The sequence below is a fragment of the Mustela lutreola genome, chromosome 10 (genome assembly GCF_030435805.1).
Source record: "Mustela lutreola isolate mMusLut2 chromosome 10, mMusLut2.pri, whole genome shotgun sequence".
In the NCBI taxonomy this organism is placed as follows: Eukaryota; Metazoa; Chordata; class Mammalia; order Carnivora; family Mustelidae; genus Mustela; species Mustela lutreola.
The window spans coordinates 19,396,529-19,420,159 of record NC_081299.1 but is presented as its reverse complement, the minus strand read 5'-3'; the positions used below and the strand labels follow the sequence as shown (position 1 = coordinate 19,420,159).

General features: G+C 56.9%; 1 protein-coding gene across 3 annotated transcripts in view; it reads right to left on the bottom strand.

Annotated features, from left to right (window-relative positions):
* The window catches only part of RPS6KA1 (ribosomal protein S6 kinase A1), a 39,013-nt gene extending 17,681 nt beyond the window's left edge, over positions 1–21,332 (bottom strand). The window contains exons 1-11 of one of the 3 annotated variants that reach the window (XM_059135617.1): positions 21,118–21,332; positions 15,016–15,060; positions 6,318–6,434; positions 5,979–6,060; positions 3,720–3,800; positions 3,464–3,543; positions 2,077–2,183; positions 1,348–1,385; positions 858–1,000; positions 422–492; positions 59–147 (exon numbers count right to left, since the gene is read on the bottom strand). In XM_059135617.1, the coding sequence (XP_058991600.1) occupies positions 59–147; positions 422–492; positions 858–1,000; positions 1,348–1,385; positions 2,077–2,183; positions 3,464–3,543; positions 3,720–3,800; positions 5,979–6,060; positions 6,318–6,434; positions 15,016–15,060; positions 21,118–21,180 (916 nt within the window). In that variant the 5' untranslated portion in view covers positions 21,181–21,332. Of the gene's footprint in view, positions 1–58; positions 148–421; positions 493–857; positions 1,001–1,347; positions 1,386–2,076; positions 2,184–3,463; positions 3,544–3,719; positions 3,801–5,978; positions 6,061–6,317; positions 6,435–7,223; positions 7,425–9,094; positions 9,250–15,015; positions 15,061–21,117 lie in introns of those variants that run through there. The other 2 variants (XM_059135618.1, XM_059135616.1) reach the window with 2 other exon arrangements.
* Between the last annotated feature and the right edge of the window lie 2,299 nt (positions 21,333–23,631).

Below are 23,631 nucleotides of genomic sequence, written 5' to 3'. Positions count from 1 at the left end.
GCTCTGTGGCCTAGGCTGCAGCTGTGGCCCGCTCCCCTCCCAAGCTGGGGCTGCTTACCAAGCCGGTTGGCAGGATTCCGCTTGAACAGGGCCCGCAGGAGGCTCTGGGCTTCCGTGCTCAGAAACTGGGGCATGCCTAGCTTCGCCCTAAAATAGCCCCCAGGTCTCATCAGGGCTGAGTCCGTGCCCAGAGGCCCTGTCTCCCCTCCCCATTCTGTCTAGGTTGAATTTCCAGCTCAATCCAGACAAACCATCAACTAACTCAGGGATTCCCCTCCCAAGCCCGGGAAAGCATAAGGCTTATCCCAGGGGAGGGTCTCAATGGGGAAACCTGGGGCAGGCACAGGGTATTGTTCTGGCCCCCAGGCTAGGGCCGGCATCAGGGGAGCCCTGGAAGTGTCAGGGCATGGCTGGTGCTTACTTCAGAATCAACGTCATGGTCTCCTTCCGGTCCTTCCCCTGGAAGGGCAGGGAGCCGGTCAGCATCTCAAACTGCAAAGGACAAGGGTCTGTGAGGCTCTGGTCTCCATCTCCCATGTCCCCCACCTCCTCCCACCTGGGCCACTCAGCTCCTTTCCCCGGGTTCTTGCTGGACTGTGGCAGGGCCCCCCGGATCAGGAATTGTGACCAGTTCTCTTTCTCCTTCCAATCAGAACACCGAAAGCAGTGCTAGGGGGCTGAGGCTGGGGGATTCCTTCCTCCCAAGGAAGGAACCTGTGCCTGTGGGAAGGGTGAGGCAGCTTGGCGGGGAGAAGACAGAAGGAAGTCGTAGACACTATGAACCCCCTCACTGTACAGATGGGAAAACTGAGGCCTGCAACATGGGCTGAACGCTTCAGCCCTGCCTGGGCACTCACCATCAACACCCCATAGGACCACCAGTCCGCACTGTGGGTGTGGCCCTGGCGGTTGACAACCTCGGGGGCCATGTACTCCACCGTCCCGCAGAAGGAATAGGCTTTTTTCTCATGGTCAATGGCCTCCTTGCTCAGGCCAAAGTCTGTGGCAAGGAGGGCAAGAGGACACATCTTTAGGAACCTCCTGCCTTCCTTGCTGCCAACCCCTGCACACCCAACCCCCCTGCCCACAGGCCTGAGGCATCACCCCCGTGACACTCGGGAGGAGGCTAATGCCCTGAGACGTTAGGTGACTTGCTCAAGGCTACCTAGTGGGGAGCCAGGGTTCACACCCAGGCCATCCAAGTCCAGGGCCTCGGCTTCTAACCACTTCCAAGGGCGTGGCACAGCCTCTGAGGAAGGATCTCCTGGTTCTCAGCCCAGGCCTCTCAAGAGCCCATCCCGCCCTCCCCTGGGACCTGAGGAGGGGGAGCAGGGGCCCTCCACTCACCAGTGAGTTTGATGTGGCCCTCCTCGTCCAAAAGGATGCTGTAATGGAGAGATACGGGGTCAGGCCCTTCAGCTGTGGCCCTTGGGATCTGTGACACCAGGGGGGCTATGGAGGGTGGGCCTAGCCCAGAGAAGGTGACCCACCCAGATCGATCTGAGGAGAGGCAGATGGCGCAGATGGAGCAGAGGTGTTGCCTGCCTTCTTTGCTAATCCTTGGAACAACGGGCTGATGTAGGTACTATTAGGGCCCTACTGCAACAATTGGGGAAACTAAAGCTCAGGGAAGTTAAGTAACCCTACACAGTCACAGAGCTAACAGGTGGTAGAGATAAGACTCGAATTCAGGTCTGCCTAATGCTAAAACCAGGTGTCATTCCAGCCGAGCACCTGTCTCTGGCTCCTCCAAGTTTACCATTTGAGGACTAATATTAAGGAAAATTCTAGAGAGGATCATAACAAGGAATGACCTTCCGTGATGGCATCTCAGACATCACACTGGATTAGCAAAAAATGTAGGCAATCACCAGCACAGAAGAGCCCCGGCCTTGTCAACAGCAGCCCCCCGAGGTGGGCCTGCTGCCACCGCCAGCCCACTCAACCCATCTGTTCACGGGGCACCCAGAGAGAGAGACTTTGTTGGGGAGAGCCCCGCCCACCCATCGGGCAACACCCCAGGGCTGGCCTCTGCACTCCCTAGGGCAGCTGGTGTGGAGGCCAGGCTTTACTCACTTTTCAGGCTTGAGGTCCCTGTAAATGATGCCCAGGCTGTGCAGGTGGTCCAGGCCCAAAGCCAGCTCAGCCAGGTAAAACTTCACGTCCTCCTCCGTGAACATCACCTACAACGGGCGGGCAGGGGCGTCAGCTGGGGGCGTCTCTCCCTCAGGAGCTAGGGCGCTGGGCACTCAGCAGCCTTCTGGTCCTCAGGGCCGCCCCTGGGGAGGACCTTCAGACACCCCAGGGCCACACACTCTTCTCTTTATAAAGGGAGTTGAGTGTGAAATGACTCAAATACAAGTCACTCGTTGTGGCATTGTTCTGAAACAGCAGATGGGTTGCAAAGGGCCCAGGGATGGAGCAGGAGACTGGACTGAACTGTCTGTCCCACGCATGCGGCCATAACCGCACGGGGAGTCTCTCTAGGTTCTGATATGGATCGATCTCTAAGATACGCTGTCTCGAGCAAGGCAAGATTCAGAACGGTGTATACAGGGCAGTACTTTTTGTGTAAGAAACTGGGGGTTGGAATTCAGAACGTGTAGCAGAATGGTTGGTATTACTAAAGAAACATGGGGTGCTTAAACAAGAAATCAATAAAAACATTTACCTATGGGGGGGTAGAGGGACTGGGGTGGGAGGAAGACTTCTCAATGATATTTTTCTTTTCAATCATGTAAACGTTTTACCTATTCAAACATTAAAATAACATTTAAAAAAATCTTTTAGAGTTTGCTTCTCTTCTAAAGTCTGACTCGTGTTAATGGTCCTGCTTTTATATCTGCCTCAAGTTATTTTAGGTCCGCTAAAATCCTTTCGGTTAGGGGCGCCTGGGTGGCTCAGTTGGTTGGGTGTATGCCCTTGGCTCGGGTTATAGTCTTGGGGTCCTGGGACGGAGCCCCACGTCGGGCTCCCTGCTTGGTGAAAAATCTGCTTCTCCCTCTTTCCTCCACCTCTGTCCCTCCCACTGATACTTGCTCACTTGCTCGCTCTCTCAAATAAATAAAATCTTAAAAAAAAAAAAAATACCCACATAGGACATAATGTTAAAATATCTAGATTTCGGGGAGAATTTGGGCTTTTTCCCATCCTCACAGCCCTGCCTGGGGCAGACTCAGAAGAACGGAGGTGGCGGACTGAAAGACCCCTTAGCTCTCGGGAACCAAGGATGGCATCAGACACAGGGCCTGAGCCTCCTCACCCACCCTGGGAGAAATTCTGTGGCTTGGCCAGGGTGTACGCTCTGTCCCAGGGTAGGTTCCTAGGTCAGGGTCTGCTGGGCAGGCCTAGATGGTCCCAGGTCCAAGCCACACTGGCCACGTTCTTCACAGAGCTCTGGGATGAGAGGTCTCGTCCCTCCAGCTCCATCCCGGGGCCCTATGGTGGTGGGGTGTCAGCTCACCTCCTTAGAGAGCCGCGTGAAGAGGTCCCCGCCACGCAGGAAGTCCAGAATAAGATAGAGCTTTCCCTCAGTCTGGAAGGCTGGGGAGAGGGGAAAAGGCAATGGCGCAGCCAGTCCGGCCTTGGGCCCTGCCCCTCTGCCCTAAGCTCCCTTGGCCTGCTGGGGATGGGGACAACATCCAGGAAAGGCAGCAGCCCACAGGCAGGGCAAGGGCTGGCAGGCAGGCTGGGAACTCAGGTAGGGTCTGCGGTCTCACCATAGTGCAGCTTCACCACAAACGGGTGATTTACATCGGCTAAGATGTCTCTCTCCATCTTGGTCCGAACGCGGTCACGCACTGGCCAGAAGAGAAAGGCAGTCATGGAGAATCTGGCCCCCAGAAACAATCATCCCTAAGCTCTGGCTAAGCAGGGATCTCTTTTCCACGAGTTCCTCACACCTTATGGGAGTGCCCCAACCCTGTCCCATTCAATCCAGCCAGTCTGAGCAATCTGTTCTGTCCTCTGTGTGCTCTTAACCTTTGCCCCCAAGGCTCCCCATAGCAGGATGCTTTTACCAGCCCCTTCCCCACCTGGCACAAAAAAATCCCTAATGTTGCTCTGGGGCGGATGGGGATATAGTCACCTGGGAGCTAATTAGGCAGATTCCTTTCCTTGGGCCTAAAATTCAGATTCATGGGCCTAAGCAGGCACCCTCACATATTTTTTCTTTTTCTTTTTCTTTCTTTCTTTTTTTTTTTTTTTTTAAGAATTAAAGTCCTGAGGCACCTGGGTGGCTCAGTGGGTTGAGCCTCTGCCTTTGGCTCAGGTCCTGATCTCAGGGTCCTGGGATCGAGCCCCACATTGGGCTCTCTGCTCAGCAGGGAGCCTGCTTACCCCCTCTCTCTGCCTGCCTCTCTCCCTACTTGTGATCTCTCTCTCTGTCAAATAAATAAATGAAATATTTAATAAAAAGAAAAAAGAATGAAAGTCCTTAGGGTGCCTGGGTGGCTCAGATGGTTAACCGTCTGCCTTCGGCTCAGGTCATGATCCCAGCAAGTTCCCTCCACAAGCTCCCTGCTCAGTGGGGAGCCTGCTTCTCCCTCTCCCATTCCCCCTGCTCATGCTCTCTCTCTCTCTCTGTCAACTAAATAAAATCCTTTATTACAAAAAAAAAAACCAAAAAACCAAGAATAAAAGTCCCTAGGCATTCTGATCACCAGCAGCTTCTTCTTTGACTCAGCTCAGGCCTCACCTCCTCCAGGAAGTCTTCCTTCAACTGCGAAACTGAATGAGCGCCCTCTCTCCTGCAGTGCTTGTGCTTGCCCCTTCAGAGCACTTTTCACCCTCTCCTTTAATTTCCTCGTTTCCTTCACCAGACGTGGCACGGGCCATGCTGGAGCCGGACTATTCCAACCACTGTTTCCCAAATACGCCTTATGTTTTTACACTTTTGCTCAGGCAAACACCTTCTCCTTTCTGGAGTACATTTTCTCTATCATTTTTAGTCTGGAGAAATCCTAACTCATCCTTCAAGGCACAGCTCAGGTGGCCCCTCCTTATGTGAGCCTACCCTTTGTGAGGCCAAAACCCTCCAGCCCCTGGGCTCCCCACTCACAGCCCCAACTGCCCCACACTGTAGGCTTGACTTGGCTACTCACACCCTGGCCTGGGAGGCCTTCAGAGCAGTGACCAAGTCCTCCGCCCTCCCTGCCATGGCTCCCATCATCCCTCCTGGGGAATGACTTCTACCCCTACCAAGCTGGCATGAGGGTATCAAAGCTACAGCACCCCACAAACAACCCTTCACGGTCCACAGGACCCCTAAAGTCTACAAGGTCAACACTTCTGATCCTCCCCCACCTCACCCCAGTCAGGGCCCACTGCCCCTACCACCCGCTGGTCAGTGTGGCTGCCCTGGTTCCCAGACTGCTCTAAGGGTCACTGCCCAGCCCAAAATCCACCACCACCCACCATCATGCCCTTTCTGAGCCTTGGAATTCCAGATCTGGCCTTGGGCTCCCCTCTGAACCTCCCTGCTCTCCGTCTCTGTGGCTCTGCCTCAACTTCCCCTCTCCTACCCTCCCCCACTGTCTCCCAGACTCCCTGCCTCTTCCTTCATACCCTTCTCCACCCTGAGAGGTTTCCCTCAGCCTTCCAAGCATGGAATAGCTCTCCCAATCCATGTCAATGCCAGGCACGTGAGGACCCCTGCCACAAACACACGTACTCACCCCCTGCCTCCTTTCCAGATCCTTATCTTCGGCTATGGCAATGGGTGCTTGGCTCGGGGGAATAACGGAGGGATGAGGCTAATCCCCCAGAAGTCTTTTCTTTGAAACAGATGCTGTCTTTGCCATGAGGTGGGAGGGGGGTAAGGGGAGGCTGAGGACAGACCTGTTTCTCTACCTTCAGACCAGGTGCTCCTGGAAATAGAGCCATCTCCTCCATCAGACCCAACACTCTGGAGAACAGGACTGTCTCCCTCAATCCTGTGCCCAGCCTGGGCTCTGCATGGGGAGGTGACCTTCACTCACCTTTCAGTGTTGCCTTCTTTAGTACCTTCATGGCATACAGGTGCCCACTGTCAGGTCGGGTGACCTTCCGCACCAGGAAGACCTGAGAATGCAATGGGGAAAAGGCAGAGGAGAAGCTGGAGAGACCTGTGAGCTCCCATCCCCCAGGCCCCAGGCTGACCTCTAACTTCCCTGAGCCCCAGGTTGACCTTTTGCCCTCCCTGGGTACCAAGGTGACCTCCTGTCCTCCCCTGAGACCCATCAACACTTACCCTCTGATCCTGAACCCCAAGGGGACCCCTCGCCCCCACCTCTGACACGACCAGTGCGGCCCCCCCCAGTTGCGGGCCCAGGACTCACTTTGCCAAAGGATCCCTGGCCCAGAACCTTGAGCAGCTCAAAATGGGACGGGTCGGCCTTCTCAGAGCCAGCCTTGACGTGGTGCGTGATGGAGATCTCCTTGAGGACGCCCTCATCCTAATGGGAGGGATAGAGCTGGTGAGCACAGGGGGGCCCATCCAAGCCCCCTCCCCCTGGAGACAGGGCTCTGCTGGCCACACCAGACAGCTGTACCGACAGGGCCGGCCTCCTCTTGGTCAATGCCCCAAGGGTCTCAAGGGCCAGGGAGGGTCAAACCACCAAGTGCTGGTCAGGTGAGGCCCAGCTCCCACCGCTCCTGCTGCCCTGGCCCGGGGAGGCCCAGGGAGATGCCTGTGCATGGCACGGGTTGTACCTGTGGGACTCCCTTCCCCCTGCTGCAAAGGTTTTGCTTTTGCTACAGTAGGAAGTAGAGCTTGTTCTCATACCGGGGAGGCAGAGCTGGGCTTTTATTCCTGTCAGAGTGGATGATAGGATCCTTCTGGCCAAAAGGATAGCCCAGAGTCACAGGGACTCAAAGTCCACCAGAGACTACCCACACTAACCCAGTTAGTGCCAGTCTGGGGTGGCTAGGAGCTGAGGCCAAAGACTCGATGAGCTCCTCCGCCCACCCTTTGAGACTTCCATCACAGGAGTCTACTAAAAACCCCTTGCCAGGTCCTAGCTCTTCCGGGACCCTCCTGCCCTCCCTCCAATAAGCCACTGGTACCCTGGAGCCTGAAGCACCTCCTCACGTCCCCAGGAAGCAAGTCTGGGCAGGGGCCAGTTGTCCAGCCAGGCCAGGCCGGGGCCAGGAAAGCCGGAAGCCAACTGAAGCCAAACTCGCTGTCCAGGCACCTGCTCCAAGGGCCCCAGCCAGGCTGGGACCAGACATCTGGGCACACTCACCGAGTCCCGCCTGGGGCCAGAGCCAGGGCCAGGGGCAGGCAGAGAGGTCTGGCTGGTCTGGGGCCGCTGCTTCCTGGGCAGCCAGGGGAGCAGGGCCCAGAGCCGCAGGCGGGGCGGCTTGGGAGCCTGCTCCATCCGCCCGGCAGGGCCGAGGCACCATGGCAGGAGCAGGCAGTGTCGGGGGCCGCCTCGGAGGTGGCCAGGCCCAAGGCGGATGTGCAGGGTGAGGGCGGGGGCTGGGCCCAGCTCAGGGCCGCCAATCACCCGGGGCCTGTGGTTTCCCAGCTCCAGGCCTACAATCTTACCACGGTCCCTTCCTCTCTTGCCCCCCCTCCCCACCGCCTGCGGGCCGCCCTCTGGCCCTGTCCCCCTCATCATGCCGGTGGGCCTGCAAAGGGAAAGCCCCATGCCAACACAGCTGCTGGGGGCTAGATGGGTACCTGACGGGCAGAGACAGGCGTCTAACATGTAAAGGCGGATGAGGGGGGACGCCCAACAGGCAGAGGCGGGCATCCACAGGTAAAGACGGGTGAAGGTGGGCAGCTGTCAGGCAGCAGTGGGTGGGGACACGGGCCCACAAGGCACGGACGGAGGGGGACACACACCCAGCCAGCAGAGGTAGGAAGAGCACACACACAACAAGCAGAGACAGATGGGGACACGTACCCAACAAAGCTGAGGCAGGAGGAGACCCATACTTAACAGGCAGAGGGGCCCAGGGCATACATCCAACAGGCAGAGACAGAAGGGGACGTGAACTCAACAGGCAGAGACAGATGGGGACCCAACAGGCAGAGACAGATGGGGGCTGGCATCCAACAGGTGGAGACAGATGGGGACACGTACTCAACAGGCAGAGACAGAAGGGGACACAACCCAACAGGCACCCAACACATGACATGTACCCAACAGGTGAAGACAGGCACTCATCAGGTGGAGACAGAGATGGGGACCTGGTAAGAGAGGCGGGTGGGCCACAGAAAGAGAAAGCCAGTCAGCGAGGCCCAGGGAGACCAACAGACATGCAGGCCAGACACACAGAAAGCCAGCTCCGGGACTCAAGGGCAGATCTCCGGGTTCTTGCTGGTCTGCCAGGGGGCCAGTGGGGGGAGGTGAGAGGACATCACCCCGCATCTGGGGCAGCAGTCCCGGCTTTGTGGCAGACACCCCTCTGAGTTTCATCCCTGCAGGGCCTGCGGAGGGCCCAGGACCGATACAGTGGGTGAGAGGGCCACCTCCTGAGTGCAAGCTGATAGCTTTGTCTCTGATCCAAATTCCCCAAATCTGTTATCCCCACTGCAGATACAGGCAGCTGAGGCCCAGAGGCCAGTGACTCACGCAGGCTGAAAGCAGACCAGCGGCACAGCCGGCTGACACTCAAATCCTTCCCCTAGTTACTGCCTGGCTTGGGGTCAGCGGGCCTTCAGTGTCAGGACGGGGTGAGCAGGGAAGTCAGCCAGAGCCCTGCCCTGCCCATCCGATCCCACCCCCTCCCTCAACACTGGGGTCAGTCCAGGGACGTCCCATTCTAGGTCTGGGACCTGACAGACGCAGCCCCATCTTTAGGCGACCTTGAACAGCCACAAAAGCTGCAGCCACAAGAAGCTGCAGGCTCTGCAGGCGCCTGAGGAGAAGCCTGGGCAGGACAGGCAGAAAGCCTGACTCAGAGAGGGGCTGAGGTGAGCCGAGACCACACAGCAGCCCCTGCCCACCCCGCCCTGAGGTTTGAGCCTCCGCTCGCCTGCCTCTGAGGACACTCCCTGGGGACAGAAGCAGTCACCCGGAAACCCCAGGGGACAGAGCCACTCCCAAACCCATTCCTTGCCCAGGGTCATGGGGACAGAGACTGGGCAGACCAACCCTCTGCTCACCTTTCTGGGACAGGGGAGTGAGTCTCTCTCACCCCTGGGGAAATCTGCCGGGGTCTGCATGGTGGGACTCAAGCGGTGGCCAAAGGGCCCCGGTACTCCTCTACTTCTGCTTTTTCAGCCTTCCCGGCCCAGAAGGCAGGGTCCCTGACCCCCTCCTTCTCACTTCCCCCTCTGTAAGGAGGAGGGACAGAAGACGGGTCAGGCTCCCCAGCTGAGAAGGGGACACTGGAGACCCCAAGCCCATGACTCCGGGGTGGGGGTGGTCCAGGGATACAGCCCTCATCATCTCCTCTGATCCTAAGGAGGGGAGACTAGAACACAGACAAAAGTCACAAGATAATGAGGTGGTGACACACTGGACATCCCAGCACCTGCAAACAGCCCCTTGAGAGAATGTGGGGCAGAACTCAGCAAAGCCAAGGTCTCTGAGTGCCCCAGGCCAGAGTGCAGAAGATCCTTCCCCAGCAGTGACCTTCCTACGGCTGGGCCCACCCAAAATGGCAGCCCCCAGAGCAGGCACCGCCACACCCAGCCCCGCCTGGCAGAAGCCTGCCAGGCCAGGGCGCTGGGATGGGCAAGGGGGCCAGAGGGCCTCACTGAAGTCTGAGAGGAGGAGAAGGTAGCAGTGAGGCAGGGGCTGACCAGGCCCAGCCCCCTTCCGCATGGCCTGGCCGCATCAGTCCCACCAGTACCCCCACAGGAACTGGCACACCCACAAATACACACAGGCCGATGATCGGAAACCATTTCCACAGACATGTGGAAACACACGCCCCCACGTACACACGGACTTCCCCTTCCAGTCCTCAAAGGGCCTCCAACGACAGTTTGCTGCTGATGGCCTGCTGGCGGTTGGGAAACAGGCCTCCTCAGACAGGCTGCTCACTGCACCCAGCTCCGACAGGGCTGTAGAGACCGGGACAGCCCCGGAAGCCCCAAAGCTCTCTGGGCTGGAGCCAGCTGGGCCCCCACCCCCCAACCAATCCTCAAATCCCTGAGAAGCAAAGGAAGACTTTGTGGCTAGCAGAGTACAGGAAGGGGCTACAGGAAGGAAACAGTCTCAGAACTGCCTTCGCTGGAGGGTCTGTGCTGGGACTGTGAGGCCTCTGGTGGCAGGAGTGGGGGAGGACAGGCACCAGACCACATCCCTTGGTCCCTGCCCCATTCTCCCCTACAGACACTTCCTCTTACTTACTTCCTCCTACAAGGCAGCTGGGAGAGAAGCCCAGAGCCCCTCGGCCTGATCCCTGGTCCCTAGGGTCCCAGCCACGGGCCTCCCTCCACCACCAGCTGCAGCCTAAACCCAGCTGCCAATCCCAGCAGTAACGGACACCCACAGTGCCTTCCCCAGGTGGCAGTGAACACAGGGCCTCCCAGGCCTACCCCCTCCGGTGGGTGGGACAGATGGCTCCTGTTCTGTCTCCTGGTTCCTTGGGGCAGGGGAGGAGAGGCGGGCAGTTCCCAGGCATGCCTGCTGCACTCCGCCAGGACCGGCATGAGTGACAACAAGAACTTGCCCCTTCTCAACGAAGCATGTACTGCACGAGGCCTTTCTTTCCTTCAGCCTCTACCGGTGTGGCTTCTGCCAGGCCCTGTGTTTTAGCTTTGACAGAGATCCTGTCATCCCATTTCAGAGCCACGAAAACCAGACTTGGAGAGAAAATGACTTGTCCGAGACCACATGGCTAGAAAGGGGGACAGCTAAGGGCAAAATCAAAGAGTGTTTGCTTCTGAAGTCTACATTCAAGACCTCAGTGCGAGCCTGGTTCCCCTTTGGACAACCTCAAAGCTACGCCACCCTGACCCACCCCCTCCGGCCCGTCCCCAAGCTACGAGCCTGACGCTAGGAGGCGCACATGTTAAGACTCGGGCCTTGTTCTCTGGCAACTCCTGAAAATCCATGGTAACAAAACACAAGTGGCTACAATCCTACAATCCAGTATTACGGGTGCCCAGGGGCAGTAACAATCTGCCAGAGGTGAGGTCCCAAAAGACTTTCCAGAGAGGGTGCAGCCCAGCTAAACCCCGAGGACGAACAGGAGCTGTCCAGGCAGAAAGGAGGGGAGAAAAGACCCTCTTTGCCGAGAGAGAGACCCGCATGAAGAGGCTGAGGCCGGGAGTGCAGGGTACGAAGGTAAGACCTGCGCACTCACTAGCTGAGCGCTCCCAGGCAAATTTCCCTCCCTGTGTGAGCCTCAGTTTCCCCTTCTGTAGAACAGAGGTTAAAACTAAAGACTCCAGCCCGGGAAGGTTGTTGCTACAAGTACAGTGGGCCAGAGACGAACGGATGCTGCAAGCAGGACTTCTCCCTGGATTGGGCGGGCAATCTCACTGCTGCAGTCTCCTCCCGGCAGGCTGCGGGGACACAGCCCAGCCACACGGTCCCAGGGTCCACGGGAGGGTGGGTGGCCTACCCCAGCCAGTCTGAGGGAAGTTCCCCCCAACACCTGAGGCCCCCAAGGCTCCCCAAAGTCCACAGTCACATCCTGCTTGTGCTCCGGCCAGAGGAGCAGGAGGGATCCGGGATGGATCAGGGTTTCATAAACAGGAAGAGAGGATGGGAGGGGGGAGACGCTCAGCTCTCAAAATAGACCTGCCGGTGCTTCAAAGGGGTCCAGCTCCGGAGATGGGGGGGCTGGGGGGCTGGGGGTGCCTGGTCCACCGTCATGGAGAGAGAGAGGGTGAGTGGAGCCCCAGTCTGCCTGAGGACCCCAGGAGTGCCGGGGGTGCCGAAGGGATCCGGGGAGCTCTTGCCCTGGACTGCTGTCCATACCATGGCAGCTAAAACCCAAATCCCCCTTTCGGCCTAAAATGAATAAAACAATCAAGCATTAAACACCAAGCTTTGAAGAGGCCTGGCTAGCTCAGTCAGTGGAGCAGGCGACTCTCGGTCTCAGGTTATGAGTTCAAGCTCCACACTGGATGTAGAAATTACTTAAAAATACAAACTTTTAAAAAAGAACAAAACAAACCCAACACACCAAACTTTGTGGGACTGTTTAATTTATACATATCACACCCCCTCCCCCAGGGGGGCCTGAGGACAGACCCTGTTCGTCCTCCGATTCTGAAAAAGCATCAGAACCTCAGAGGAGCACGGCACCTGCCCAGGGTTCCACAGCAAATGAGAAAGGGGCAGGATTCTGAACTCAGAATGCTGGACTCCCAAGGGCCCCTCCCTGACTCATTTCCACCTGGAAGGCCCAATGCTCTCTGGGCCTGCCGAATCTGGCCGCTGGAGGCCCAGCCAAATGCCAGTTCTGCAGGGAAGGGGGCCGGGAGCCCTAGAGCCCACCATGACACTTCCTCCCCTGCCACTCGGAACAGCAACCATCCATCTGGTCCATGCTGGCCCTGAGCACAGGTGCCCCTCGCTGGTTCCCCAGGACTGCTCCTCTTACCATGTCACTGGGAGAAACATGGGCACGTGGAAAGGGGTATATTTCTTGGCCTGATATGGGGCCTGGCACAGAATGGAGATTCTCTGTGCCCACGGTCATGTTCTCTACCAACCCAGCATCCACTACCACACGGCTTGTCTGTCTCCACCCTCTCCTCAAGCCTGAGAGCTACCTGAGGCTGGGCTGCTGACTCATTTTAGAGCCCTCCGGTGTCACAGCACAGTGTCCCTAAAGTCTGATGAAGCAAAGGAGAAAATGGCCTGCTCCCAGCTCATTGCACTGCACAGTGATGAGGTCCCGACCACAGGCTGAGCGCCCCCTGGTGTGCCGAGCCCAGAAGCAGGCACCGGGGATAATGTGAGGTTCTGGGGGCAACAGAAGAGATAAGCAGGTGTTTAAAAATGGTGAAACTGGGGGTCACAGGGACCCAATACTCCCCCCCACTTCAGCACGCAATGTTCTCTGGGCTGGGAAAAGTATGGGCTCTGTAGGCAAGCAAGACCTGACTCCATTGTGCACCAGCTATGTGACCTCAGGCCTTGATTTTCTCATCTGTAAAGTGGGGATAGTAACAATCTCTACATCAGGGGTGTTGTGAAAACTACACGCAAAGCTCCTGGAGTGGTATGGGTTAAGCTCTTTCTCTTCTTTAACGTGGCCTTCAAGGCTCTCTGTGCCCATCCATCCCCAGCCTTAACTACCTTCCTATCCCAGGGTCTTCTGCTTGAAAACAGGCATCATAGGCTTGAGACCCAATGTAGGTTACCTGCCTGCGTAAGTTCCTGCCCTCTCCCAACAGGCCTCTCTAGCTCCTGGGGTAGCTTACCACCTATCCCCCCAAAGCTGCGAGCTTCTCTGCAACCCCCAAAACTTGAACCCTAAGATCTGAACATCCTGGTTCTTCCTTGAATCCTTTGGTTTTGTTACGAAGCAACTAGAAGCAGGTACTCCGGAAGGAGATTCTCCAGACCAGGGGCCCAGACAAACCGAGGGACCCAGTCTCTACCACTTGGTCTGGCTGCTGCTGGCTAAGGTGGCCAAAGTGACCATCAGAAGAGAGGTACAGCCTGCTTATCTCACCTTGCCATACCTCGGGCAGCTCAGCTCCCTTATCTCAGGAGGCTGAGACAAGGCAAACCTCGGGACCAGCTCTAGGTCTATTTCAAAGGTCAAGCTCATGGCAAGTCTGGTGCCCAGGCTGATCCAGGTCTAGAGGGTGTGGCCCCTGGAAGGGGGCAATACTGTCATACCCATGCTCCTGGTGCTGAAGTCACCGTGCGTGCACGTGGGGCAGTTATAATCTAATCTGTCCCTCCCCCTACTCCCTTAAGCCCGACGCCATCATCCCCAATTTACAGATGAGGAAACTGAGACTTGGAAGGGAGCACACCTCTGGCCAAATAGTGAGCGTGGAGCCAGGAATTAAACGCAGGTCTGCCCTAATGTCAAAACCCAGGCTCCATCCTCTCTAGGCAGCTTCCCAAGCACACGCACTGCCTGCCGCTCTCCCCCAGCCCCCCAATGGCCGGCAGCTCTGTGGCCTCACAGCTCCTGAAAACCGGCTGTGCTCTTTCCCAACAGAGAAATGAGAAAGCCCAGGCCCAGAAGGAATAAAGGACCCACCCAAGGTCACACAACTGTGGACACACAAAACCAGCAACAGGGACTGAAGGGCTAAAGGGAGGCGCCCAAGGGAAGCAAAGACAGTATGGGAGGGAACCAGCCCTGGGCTGGGAAATGGGAACCCAGAGAAACGGCCAGGTGCCATGTGCCAGGCACTGGGCCCTGGTTAGACCTGGGGGGCCACCCTGTGCCCTCCCTTCATGTACCAGCACCGCATACCCAGAAGATTCTAGGCCCTCATCATGCCCAGCTGACCTCAACCTCTCCCATCACCCCTTCAGCTCTTTCCTTATAGCCAGCCCAGCTGCCATGAGGAAATAAACCAAGGAAGTGGCCTGGGTGAGGAGGAGCCAGAGTTCTAGCCGAATTCTGCTCCTAACCCAGGCTCAGCCGTGGTCCCCTTGCCTAAGAAATAGGAAGGTTGAGGGGCTCCTGGCTGGCTCAGTGGGTAGAGTGGGCGACTCTTGATTTCAGGGATGTAAGTTCAAGCTTCACACTGGGTGTGAGATTACTTAATAAAATCTCTAGGGATGGCTGGGTGGCTCAGTTGGTTAGGTGACTGACTCTGGCTCTGGTTGTGATCTCAGGGTCCTGCGATCGAGCCCCACATGGGTGTGCACATCTCTCTTTCTTTCTAATTGAAGAAATAAAATATTTTAAAAATAAATAAATAAAACAAAATCTTAAAAATAAAGGAAGGAAGGAAAAGAAAGGAAAGAAAGAAAAGAAAGGAGGAAAGAAAGAGAGAGAGGAAAGTTGGAGCAAGCTATCTCTGTGCACAGGGTCACCTCGAGGACTCAGTGGGCCCAGACAGGAAGGCTGAGCTGGGTGGGCCTCCCTCCTCCTTTACAACCATGCAAACGGTCCCTTGCTCAGGGTGCTTGCCGTGGTCCTCACCTTGGATGGCTGCAGTCCAGCTTCTTCCCCTGAGGCCTGTCCATTCTAGAAAAGAGAAGGGAAGGAAGAATGGGGAATATTACCAGAACTTCCCAGGGTGGGAGGGAGCAAAAACAGACTCAGCCAGAACCCCTCCTCCCCCACCCCGGTGGGCTGCCCCGGCTAGCCAGGGAGGCCATGTAGGTGAGGGCCATCTGCCCCCACCTTCAACGCAGGGGGACAGGTATCAGGCTCTCCTGCAGCAGCCCCTCACCCGCATTTCTCCCCTCCCTCCTTCATGCTCTCTGCCTGGCAAAGCCCTCATCTCTGAAGACTGAGCTCAAATGTCATCTCCTCCCAGGGAGAAGGAAAGGGCACGTGTGGCTCCCAGCTCCGCTGGAGACAAACTGAGTCTGTGCTAACGAATCGACTGCCAAGAGGCCTCAGTCTCCGGATCTGTAAGCTGGGGAGAGTTACCCCCACCTCCCAGAACTGCTGCAGGGACGTAAGGAGACCAAGTCTGCACCAGTGACCAGCCTGGAGCTGCTGGCTGCCCTGTCCTTGCCCCATTCTCAGACTCCTCCCCTGCCCCTGCCGGGCAGAATCACGGCCGCCACACAGTGCCCCTGCATTCCTCCCCTGGGCCACTGGCGACGCGGCAGGGACTATATACACAGAGGCTTGCCCTTCCTCATAGAGGGGAGGACGGAGATTAGGCCTTAGTGCTAACAGCTGCGCTCTTCCGTGCCCCCGCTGCATGCCAGGCACTGGGCTTGGTGCCTCCTGCTTGTGGCATCATTAAATCCTCCTGACCTGGGAGGGAGGCCCTGTCCCCACTTGGCGGACGAAGAAACTGAGGCTCAGAGAAGCATGGCGATGGCACCTAAGGTCACAGGACTGGGAAGCGGAGATGCAAAATCCAGACTCTGACACCCAGGAGGTGATCAAGGAAAGGTCTGTTGAAGAGGAGCCCAGCCTCAGCAGGGCGAACCACCTGCAAAGAGGCGGCCACTGGGGCCCATTTCTAGGCAGTCCTGCTTCTTCCAGCCCCTAGACTTTGCCCTCAGGGGTATACCAAACCCAGCCCATCCTTTTCCTGTGTGATAGGAGGTGAGTAACCAGGCCTTTGGAAGTAAGGAAGGAGCAGTCCCCATCCCACCTGGCACAGCCAGTGTGTGGGGAGGCAGACGGCGGCTCCTCCTGTTAGCAAGACCCAGCCTCGGGCAGGTCAGGACTTTGGAGCCAGGGGCTGGGTCCACAGGGCAGCTGTGGCTTTGCCTGGCAGAAGCAGGCACAGCTGTGCTCTGCCCATTACATAATCTCCCGGCCCCTGGAGCGGCTCCTCCCTGCAGCTCGCAGAACATCCTGCCCCCTGAGCCCCTTTAATGCCCCAACCCACCCCAGGGCCCGCTGCTCTGCAGGTCCCTCCACACATCCATACACATACATGCTGTCATCTCTCAGCAGCCTGAGGGGAGGGCTGGGTGGCTAAGGGCCAGGGAGTAGGGAGTAGGGGCCATGATGTCTTTATATGTTGAGTTTACCTGGCATTCTAGACTCCTGCAATAATTCCCACAGTAGGTCACAACAGCCTACCTGCAGACCAGCTCCCCCTGCCCTGCCCCTGCACTCCTCATTCCAAACCCCTGTCCTTCCTCAAACTCAACTGTGAGCCTCGCATTGAGCAATCAACTCTCGCTCACACACTCTCCTTACTGAGAACCTTCTATGGACCCAGCCCAAAATCCTTCCATGGCTTCCCACTGCCCACAGAATAAAGTCCCAGCTCCTTGGCATGGCATTCAAGACCATCATCCCCAACTGCCCAATACAGGCAATTAAGCATGTGGGTTCTAGAACCTGGCCTTTTGGGTTCACATCCTGGCTTCTACCACTGCACGACCCTGAGGTTACTTCATTTCTCAGGGCTTCGGTTTCCTCATCTGTGAAACGGACATGAAAGCAATGTATCTCATTGGGAGGCAACAAGAAGCAAACAAAATCTACCCAGTCCACAAACAACAGCCATCATCATTACTGGGTCCTGTTCTTGAGCGTAACCGAATGACCTGGGACCCTGGGCAGACTAGCTTGTTTCATATCCCTAGCATCTGCACTGTGGCTCCTTCTACCAAGAAAACCCTTCCTGCCTTGTCACTTTGGCAAACACCTGGCCTTCTTCCCTTCTTCCAGCAATGTCCTCTCCTCTGTTCACAAGGTTTCAAGTCCCTTCCTCCCTCTTCTGGACCCCAGTGGCACTGAGCAAACCCCAGGTGAACTCAGGAAGAAGCCAAGGCTTGTCCATCATCATTTCCCAGCACCCAGCTCAGGGCCCGGCACGCCGTCGATCACAGCAAAGCGCTGCTCAGCAGAGAGAGCAAGAAGCCCAGACCAACTTCAAGTACTCCTCTTTTTCAGATGAGGCTCAGAGTTAAGGGACTTACCTGAGGTCCCTCACCTAGCAGGTGATGGACATGGCGCCGTAACCTGAAGTCACAAGGCTGCAAGCCTAAATCCCCAGTGAGGGAGGGGAGGAGGCCTCGGATGCCCCCAGAGGTGTGGGCTTACTGAGCAATATCTGGGTGGTTCAGGGGACCCCAGACAGAGGCCCTGCCTGGCTGTCTCCGGTCCCGGGGTCTCTGGCCTGGGTGCCACCCTCATGAAACCCCATGCCTGTAAGAGCTGATGCACGATGTTTCTAGAAAGGGATGGGCAGCCCTGGAGAAAGGACTGAGAGTGAAGAAACCATAGGAGAGCCTCCTCCTCAAAGCCAAGGTCCTGGGAAGACAGGGTCCATGTGCCCCTCTGGCCTGACTGTTGCACAGGCAGGTGGGAAGAACACAGCTCCCCAGCCACAAAGACAGCTGCTAATCCGGCTCTGCCGGCCGCTTGCTCTGACCTTGGGTCTGTCACGTCACTTCTCTGACCCTCGGTTTTCTCATCTGTGTCAAGGCCAGGTCTGTCTTGTTCATAACTGCACTGTTGCTTGGCACAGTACTTGTCACATGATGAGTACTCAATAAATATTTGCTGAATGAATGAATAAATGAATGAATGAAAGGGGACAGTGACGCTGACCTTGCAGTATCCCGAGTCAAAGACCTTGTCTAAAAAGTCTGGCAAAAGAAGGGCCCTTGGGCCTCACCCACTCTTCTTGCTGTTCCTCAGGGAGCACTGTTCCTAGGGCAGCTGCCCTAGACCACCGTGCCCCCTCCCCAGAGGTCAGAGATGGATTCCAAAAGGCATTCGTCCTTCTCGCCCAGGCAGCTCTGTCTTGAGAAGTGGGGCTCAGGGAAGCATCTGGAGAAGCCAGGCAGCAGATGGACAAAGACAGCACGTGCCCCACGGGCAGGAAGCAGCCCCAGGAGCTGGGTTCAGAGCCCAGCCCTGGCAGCCCTGCACGCTGCTGGAGGCTGGGGGCCAGGTGCCAGGATTGGCTGGCACCACCAGCCCTCTGAAAAGGCTGGACAGAGGCCCTGTGGAACAAAGAGAGTCTGCCAACATCCGGAGCCTCTCCTGTAGTCCCTTCCACCTGGGCCAGTTTGATCCCAGCCCTTCCCCATCCTTGAGCCCTGACCCCACAACTTGTTAGAAGACAGTGAGAGAGCTCTGGACTCTGATCCTGTCTCAAACATGAATTCATAGGCCAGTTCTCCCAAGTTCAGCTGTCCCATCCAAAAATGGGGGTAATCCCCTTTTTTTAAAAAAAAGAAAAGAGGTTCCCCCCTAACATGGGGCTTGAACTTACAACATTGAGATCAAGAGCCACACGCTTTACTGAGTCAGCCAGGCACCCCAATGATCCCTACTTTGAGATGATGTTTAGAGAATTATTTTAACAAGGTAACAGAGGCAAAGCAGGGACGGTGGCACACAGTGAAGCTCTGTACAGGGCAGGGCTGGACCCCTGGAGAACGTTCCTGCTTTCAGCAGGGCCAGGGAAGGCCCAGGGCGGAATCTGCACCCACATGGCCACCTGGGCCAGGCCCTGCCTCCCAGCAGCCCATTTTCGGCAGCGTCATGAGGAGGGCAGGGCCGTCCAGACCTCAGGCCTCTGCCAAATGCCCCCAGCAGCCCCTTGCCCGCCTCTTTCCCAGCCAGGAGGCGGTGGCAGCGCCTGTACCTGTGGGTCAGGCTGCTGTATCACTTACATGTCACCTGGGCTAAGAACAGCAAGGCCCTGTTCTCCAGTGAGAGCGGCCCAACCAGCGCCCCGGCTGCCCCGTGGCTCCTGTTACCCAAACAATAACACTCAGACGCCTGGCACTTCCATGCAGTGGGGGAGGGGGAGAACAGGCAGCAGCGCCCAGGGCTCTGCACCTCTCAGTCCCAGGAAGCATGAAGCTACGACCCAGCACTGGCCGCTGGAGGAACAGAGGGGCAGAGAGGCTAAGGACCGGCTGAGGGTCACACAGTGTTTCCAAGGTGAAGCTCAGAAATCACGATGCCCCCAGTCCTAGGAAATACACTAGTCTTCTCCTCTCACAGAACTCAGATGCAGTTGTACTCAAAACTGAGTCGAGTTTCCTGTTTAAACCTGGTCCCCTGCCCCAGGATTCCCCAAAGGGAAGCAGGAAGTAGTGCCCTGCACTGGGAATTGAGCTCCTGGGTGTCTGCCCTTCCTGTGAGCATAACCCAAGGTAAGTCCCTAGGTTAAGTACTTCCCCGCCTCCCTTCCTCTAGGGAGGCCCAAGTCACAGGGGCATGCCAGGGCAAAGGCATCCATCTCTGAGCGCCCCCCCAACCAAGCCCTGATGCCCCAGGCCTTGTGTGGGGGGGGGGGTACTGCAGAGGGCAGTGTTCCTCACCTCAGAGGGTGAGTCAGCGAGAGAACCTCCTAGAGCCGTGCAGGGCCTGTAAAAACCCCATGGCAGGGATCCCAGAGCAATTTACTCCAAATTGCACCTTCAGGTTGGTTACCTAATCCTGCCGCGCCCACCATCCAATAGCCAGTGTCAGCTACGACCATCCCTTTAAAGGGGTAGCACACCCTGGGTGCTGGGGACCTGGGGTCTTCACTCTAAGCACAACCTGTGGCCCTGGGAGGCAGGGTACTTGGTGGTTGCCCCAGGTAAGAGGAGGCAGAGGAGGGGAGCTAGGCTAGGGACCAAAGCCAAGAGAAAATCACCTTGGCTCCCCTGCTCACTGAGGTCTTCACACCCTCCCAGTATACCCCCACATCCCCTCTGGAAATGGAGTTTCATCTGCTTCCTTCCCAGCATGAGGCTGAGAGGAAAGTTTTCTTAATCTGCTGGTTCAGGGCCTTGACCTTGACCCTGGGGGTCAAAGGGCACAGGAAGAGCTGCCCTTCTGCATCCTAGGGCTTGGCACCACAGAATCCTCGGAGGAGAGCAGAAGCTGCTTCTGGGAGAGGCTAGGTGACAGAGGCCAAAAACCCCAGGGGCCCAGCCCTTCCTATGGGAGGGCTCACAAGGAAAAAGGCAGGCACCAAGGTCCTCCATGTCTCCTGGAATAATCCTCACAAGGTCTAAGGGTTTTTCCCCACTGTCTTCTCCACAGCTTGGGGTAGGGGACACATGTGTCCTCTGGCCCTAACCCAGGGGCAAAAAAACCCGAGAGTTTCAGCCCTAGACAGGTGGTGTCACCCCATATCCCACAACTGCCAAGGGTCAAGAGGGGAAACCCTGCTAGGGTAGCAGCAGAGAAGCGGGGCGCTCTCGGGGTAGGGCGCTGTGAGACATGAAAGAGACGTGGGGTTCTCATGACCCTCATCTCTTGTAGAATCCTAGACATCTGGCACCTTAGCCCTGCCCTTCTGCGCTGATAGAGGAAGCTCCGACAGCTCCCGTACAGGTCCTAGGTGTGTGGGGTGACGGAGGGCCAGATCTCAGGGCCTCGCGGGATCCCCTCCCCGTGCTAAGGGGGTTCTGGACGCTTGGCGGAACTGTCCCCCGCGCGCGCGCGCGCGCACACACACACACACACACACACACACACACGGGGCATAGGGGTGTGGAGCCGAAGAAGGGCACAAGAGATCGGAGTGCACTCACGCCCTCGAGAGCGCCAGCCAGCCTGCAAGCGGCGCCGCGAGCCGCCCCGCCCCCGTGGGGACCCAGGCTCGCCTGCCGCCGGCGCCCGTCCCCCGCCCCGCTCACTCACCTCCGGGTCCAGCGGCACCAGCTCCATGAGCGGCCAGGGCTCCTTGAGCTGGGCGAGCGGCATCGCGCCGCCGCCAGGCCGCCCGCGCTCCTCTGGCGGCCCGGGCCGCGCCGCCTCCCGGGTCCCGGGGTCCCCGGCTCTGCTCCCCTGCGCCCCCGCGCCCCACAAGAGACCCCAGCGCTGGGGCTGGGCCGTCCGCCGCCGCTACCGCCGCGGCACTCGCACTTCGGCTCCCTCCGTCACCCGGAGCCTCCGCGCCCATTGGCTACCTGCGCGAGGGGCGGGGCAGCCGAAGCCCCGCCCCAGACCCCGCGGCGCGGCTTTCCCGGAGCGGACCCCAGCCCCCGGCGCGCGGGAGGGCTCCGCCCCGCCTCCGCCGCGAGCTCCTGACCCGTGCTCTCCTCCGCTTATGAGAGGCCTTCCCGGCTCCTCCCTACCAAAACGCTGTCCTCCCCGTGCGGACCACGCCGGGGTCATCGCTTTCCCCTCATCTGCTCGCGCGGAGTCACGCCCCAGATATTCCTTCTCCATCCTGGGGGAGGGATGCCCCTTGTTCCCTCAGCTCCCATCCGCCCGCCTCTCCCCTTCCCGCTCCAGGCAAGCGCTCACACCGAAGGACCCAGGCCAGGGCTTGAAAGGAACCTGGGCCCCATGCCCCTCAGGCCTTCAGCTCACGAGGCCCTAGAGATCCCCGGGGATCTTAGCGCCCCAGCTCGGGGTAGGTTCCTATTATGTTGCCACCATCAGCACCCATAGCGCCACCAGATTTTTTGGGTAATCTGTCCTTGAGGGGACCCCTTTCAAGCCAGATCTCCCCAGAATCTCTCCAACTTCAGGCCCAGCCCCAGGGCTGATTTATGTTTGTTGCCCCCTCTGAGGAGGGCTCGGACCAAACTCCCAGGGTTGAGGGACACTTGGGCTGCACGTGGAGTAAAAGGCCAGGGAAAAGGGTTCCTCTTGGAGAGATTCAACCAACATCTAAAGAGGTGTTAGGGGTCCAGGTGCGGAGAGGTTTATTCACAGGTGGGGCAGTGGAGGGATGGGCTTGTAGGTTCATGGGTGGGGAAGAATAGCTAGTTATTTGCAAAGCTTTTGGAAGGCAGGGGAATGGTTGGGGCACCCTGGTGGCGCAGGGAGTTAAGCATGGGACTCTCCTGGTTTTGGCTTAGGTTATGATCTCAGGATTGTGAGACTGAGCCCTGCCTTGAGTAAGACTCTCTCCCTCTCTCCCTCTGCCCCTACCCCCACTCTCTAAATTAAATAAGTAAATTTTAAGGCAGGGTGATGGGGAGGATTGTTTATCAAAAACCTTCTGTGAACCAGCTCCAACAACCTGTGATTTCTTTGAATTCCCACCACCACCTAGTTTACAAATCATAAAACAGCCTCACAAGGATGAGATGATTTACCCAAGGTCACACACCAGGTCAAGAACAGATTAGGAGGGCGCCTGGGTGGCTCAGTGGGTTAAAGCCTCTGCCTTTGGCTCAGGTCATGATCTCAGGGTCCTGGGATCGAGTCCCACATCGGGCTCTCTGCCCGGCAGGGAGCCTGCTTCCTCCTCTCTCTCTGCCTGTCTCTCTGCCTACTTGTGATCTCCGTCTGTCAAATAAATAAATAAAATCTTAAAAAAAAAAAAAAAAAGAACAGATTAGGACTTTAAGAAATCAAAGTTTATGAATATTTCTCCTAAATCCAGATACTTCCCTTATTCCACGACTTTCCTACGGTAGCAAGTGAATTGGGATTTCAGTGAAAAAGACTGAAACCCAACAAATTTTTTTAAAAGATTTATTTATTTTGGGGTGCCTGGGTGGCTCAGTCCTTGAGTGTCTGCCTTCTGCTAGGGTCATGATCCCAGGGCCCTGGGATTGAGCCCCACATCCAGCTCCCTGCTCAGAGGGAAGCCTGCTTTTTCCTCTCCCACCCCCTCTGCTTGTGTTTCCTCTCTCACTGTCTCTCTCTCTCTCTGTTAAATAAATAAATAAAATCTTAAAAAAAAGATTTATTAATTTTTTATGGGGGGGTGACCAAAGGGAGAGAGACTCTAGCAGACTCCTCTTAGCTCAGAGCCCTACTTGGGGCTCAATCCCACAACCTTGAGATCATGACCTGAGCCAGATCAAGATTAACCAATTAAGCCAAATTAACCCACTGAGACACCCAGGAACCCCCCCCCCCAACAAATTTCTTTTGAAGCAGGCTCTATGTGCAGCATGGGGCTCAAACTCACAACCCCCAAATCAAGACTTGCATGTTCTATGGACCGAGCCAGCCAGATGCTCCAGAACCCAACAAATCTTGATTTGAATCTTAACTCTTTTACCTCCTTAACATGGGAAAACTAATTTATATCGCTTAGCCACAATTTCCCTATCTGTGAAAGAATTATAACCCAAGTCTTTCAGGTAGGTACTGAGCACAACAGTTACTTTATTTTATTTTTTGTTTTTTCTTAAGATTTTATTTATTTATTTGACAGAGAGAGACACAGGGAGAGAGGAAACACAAGCA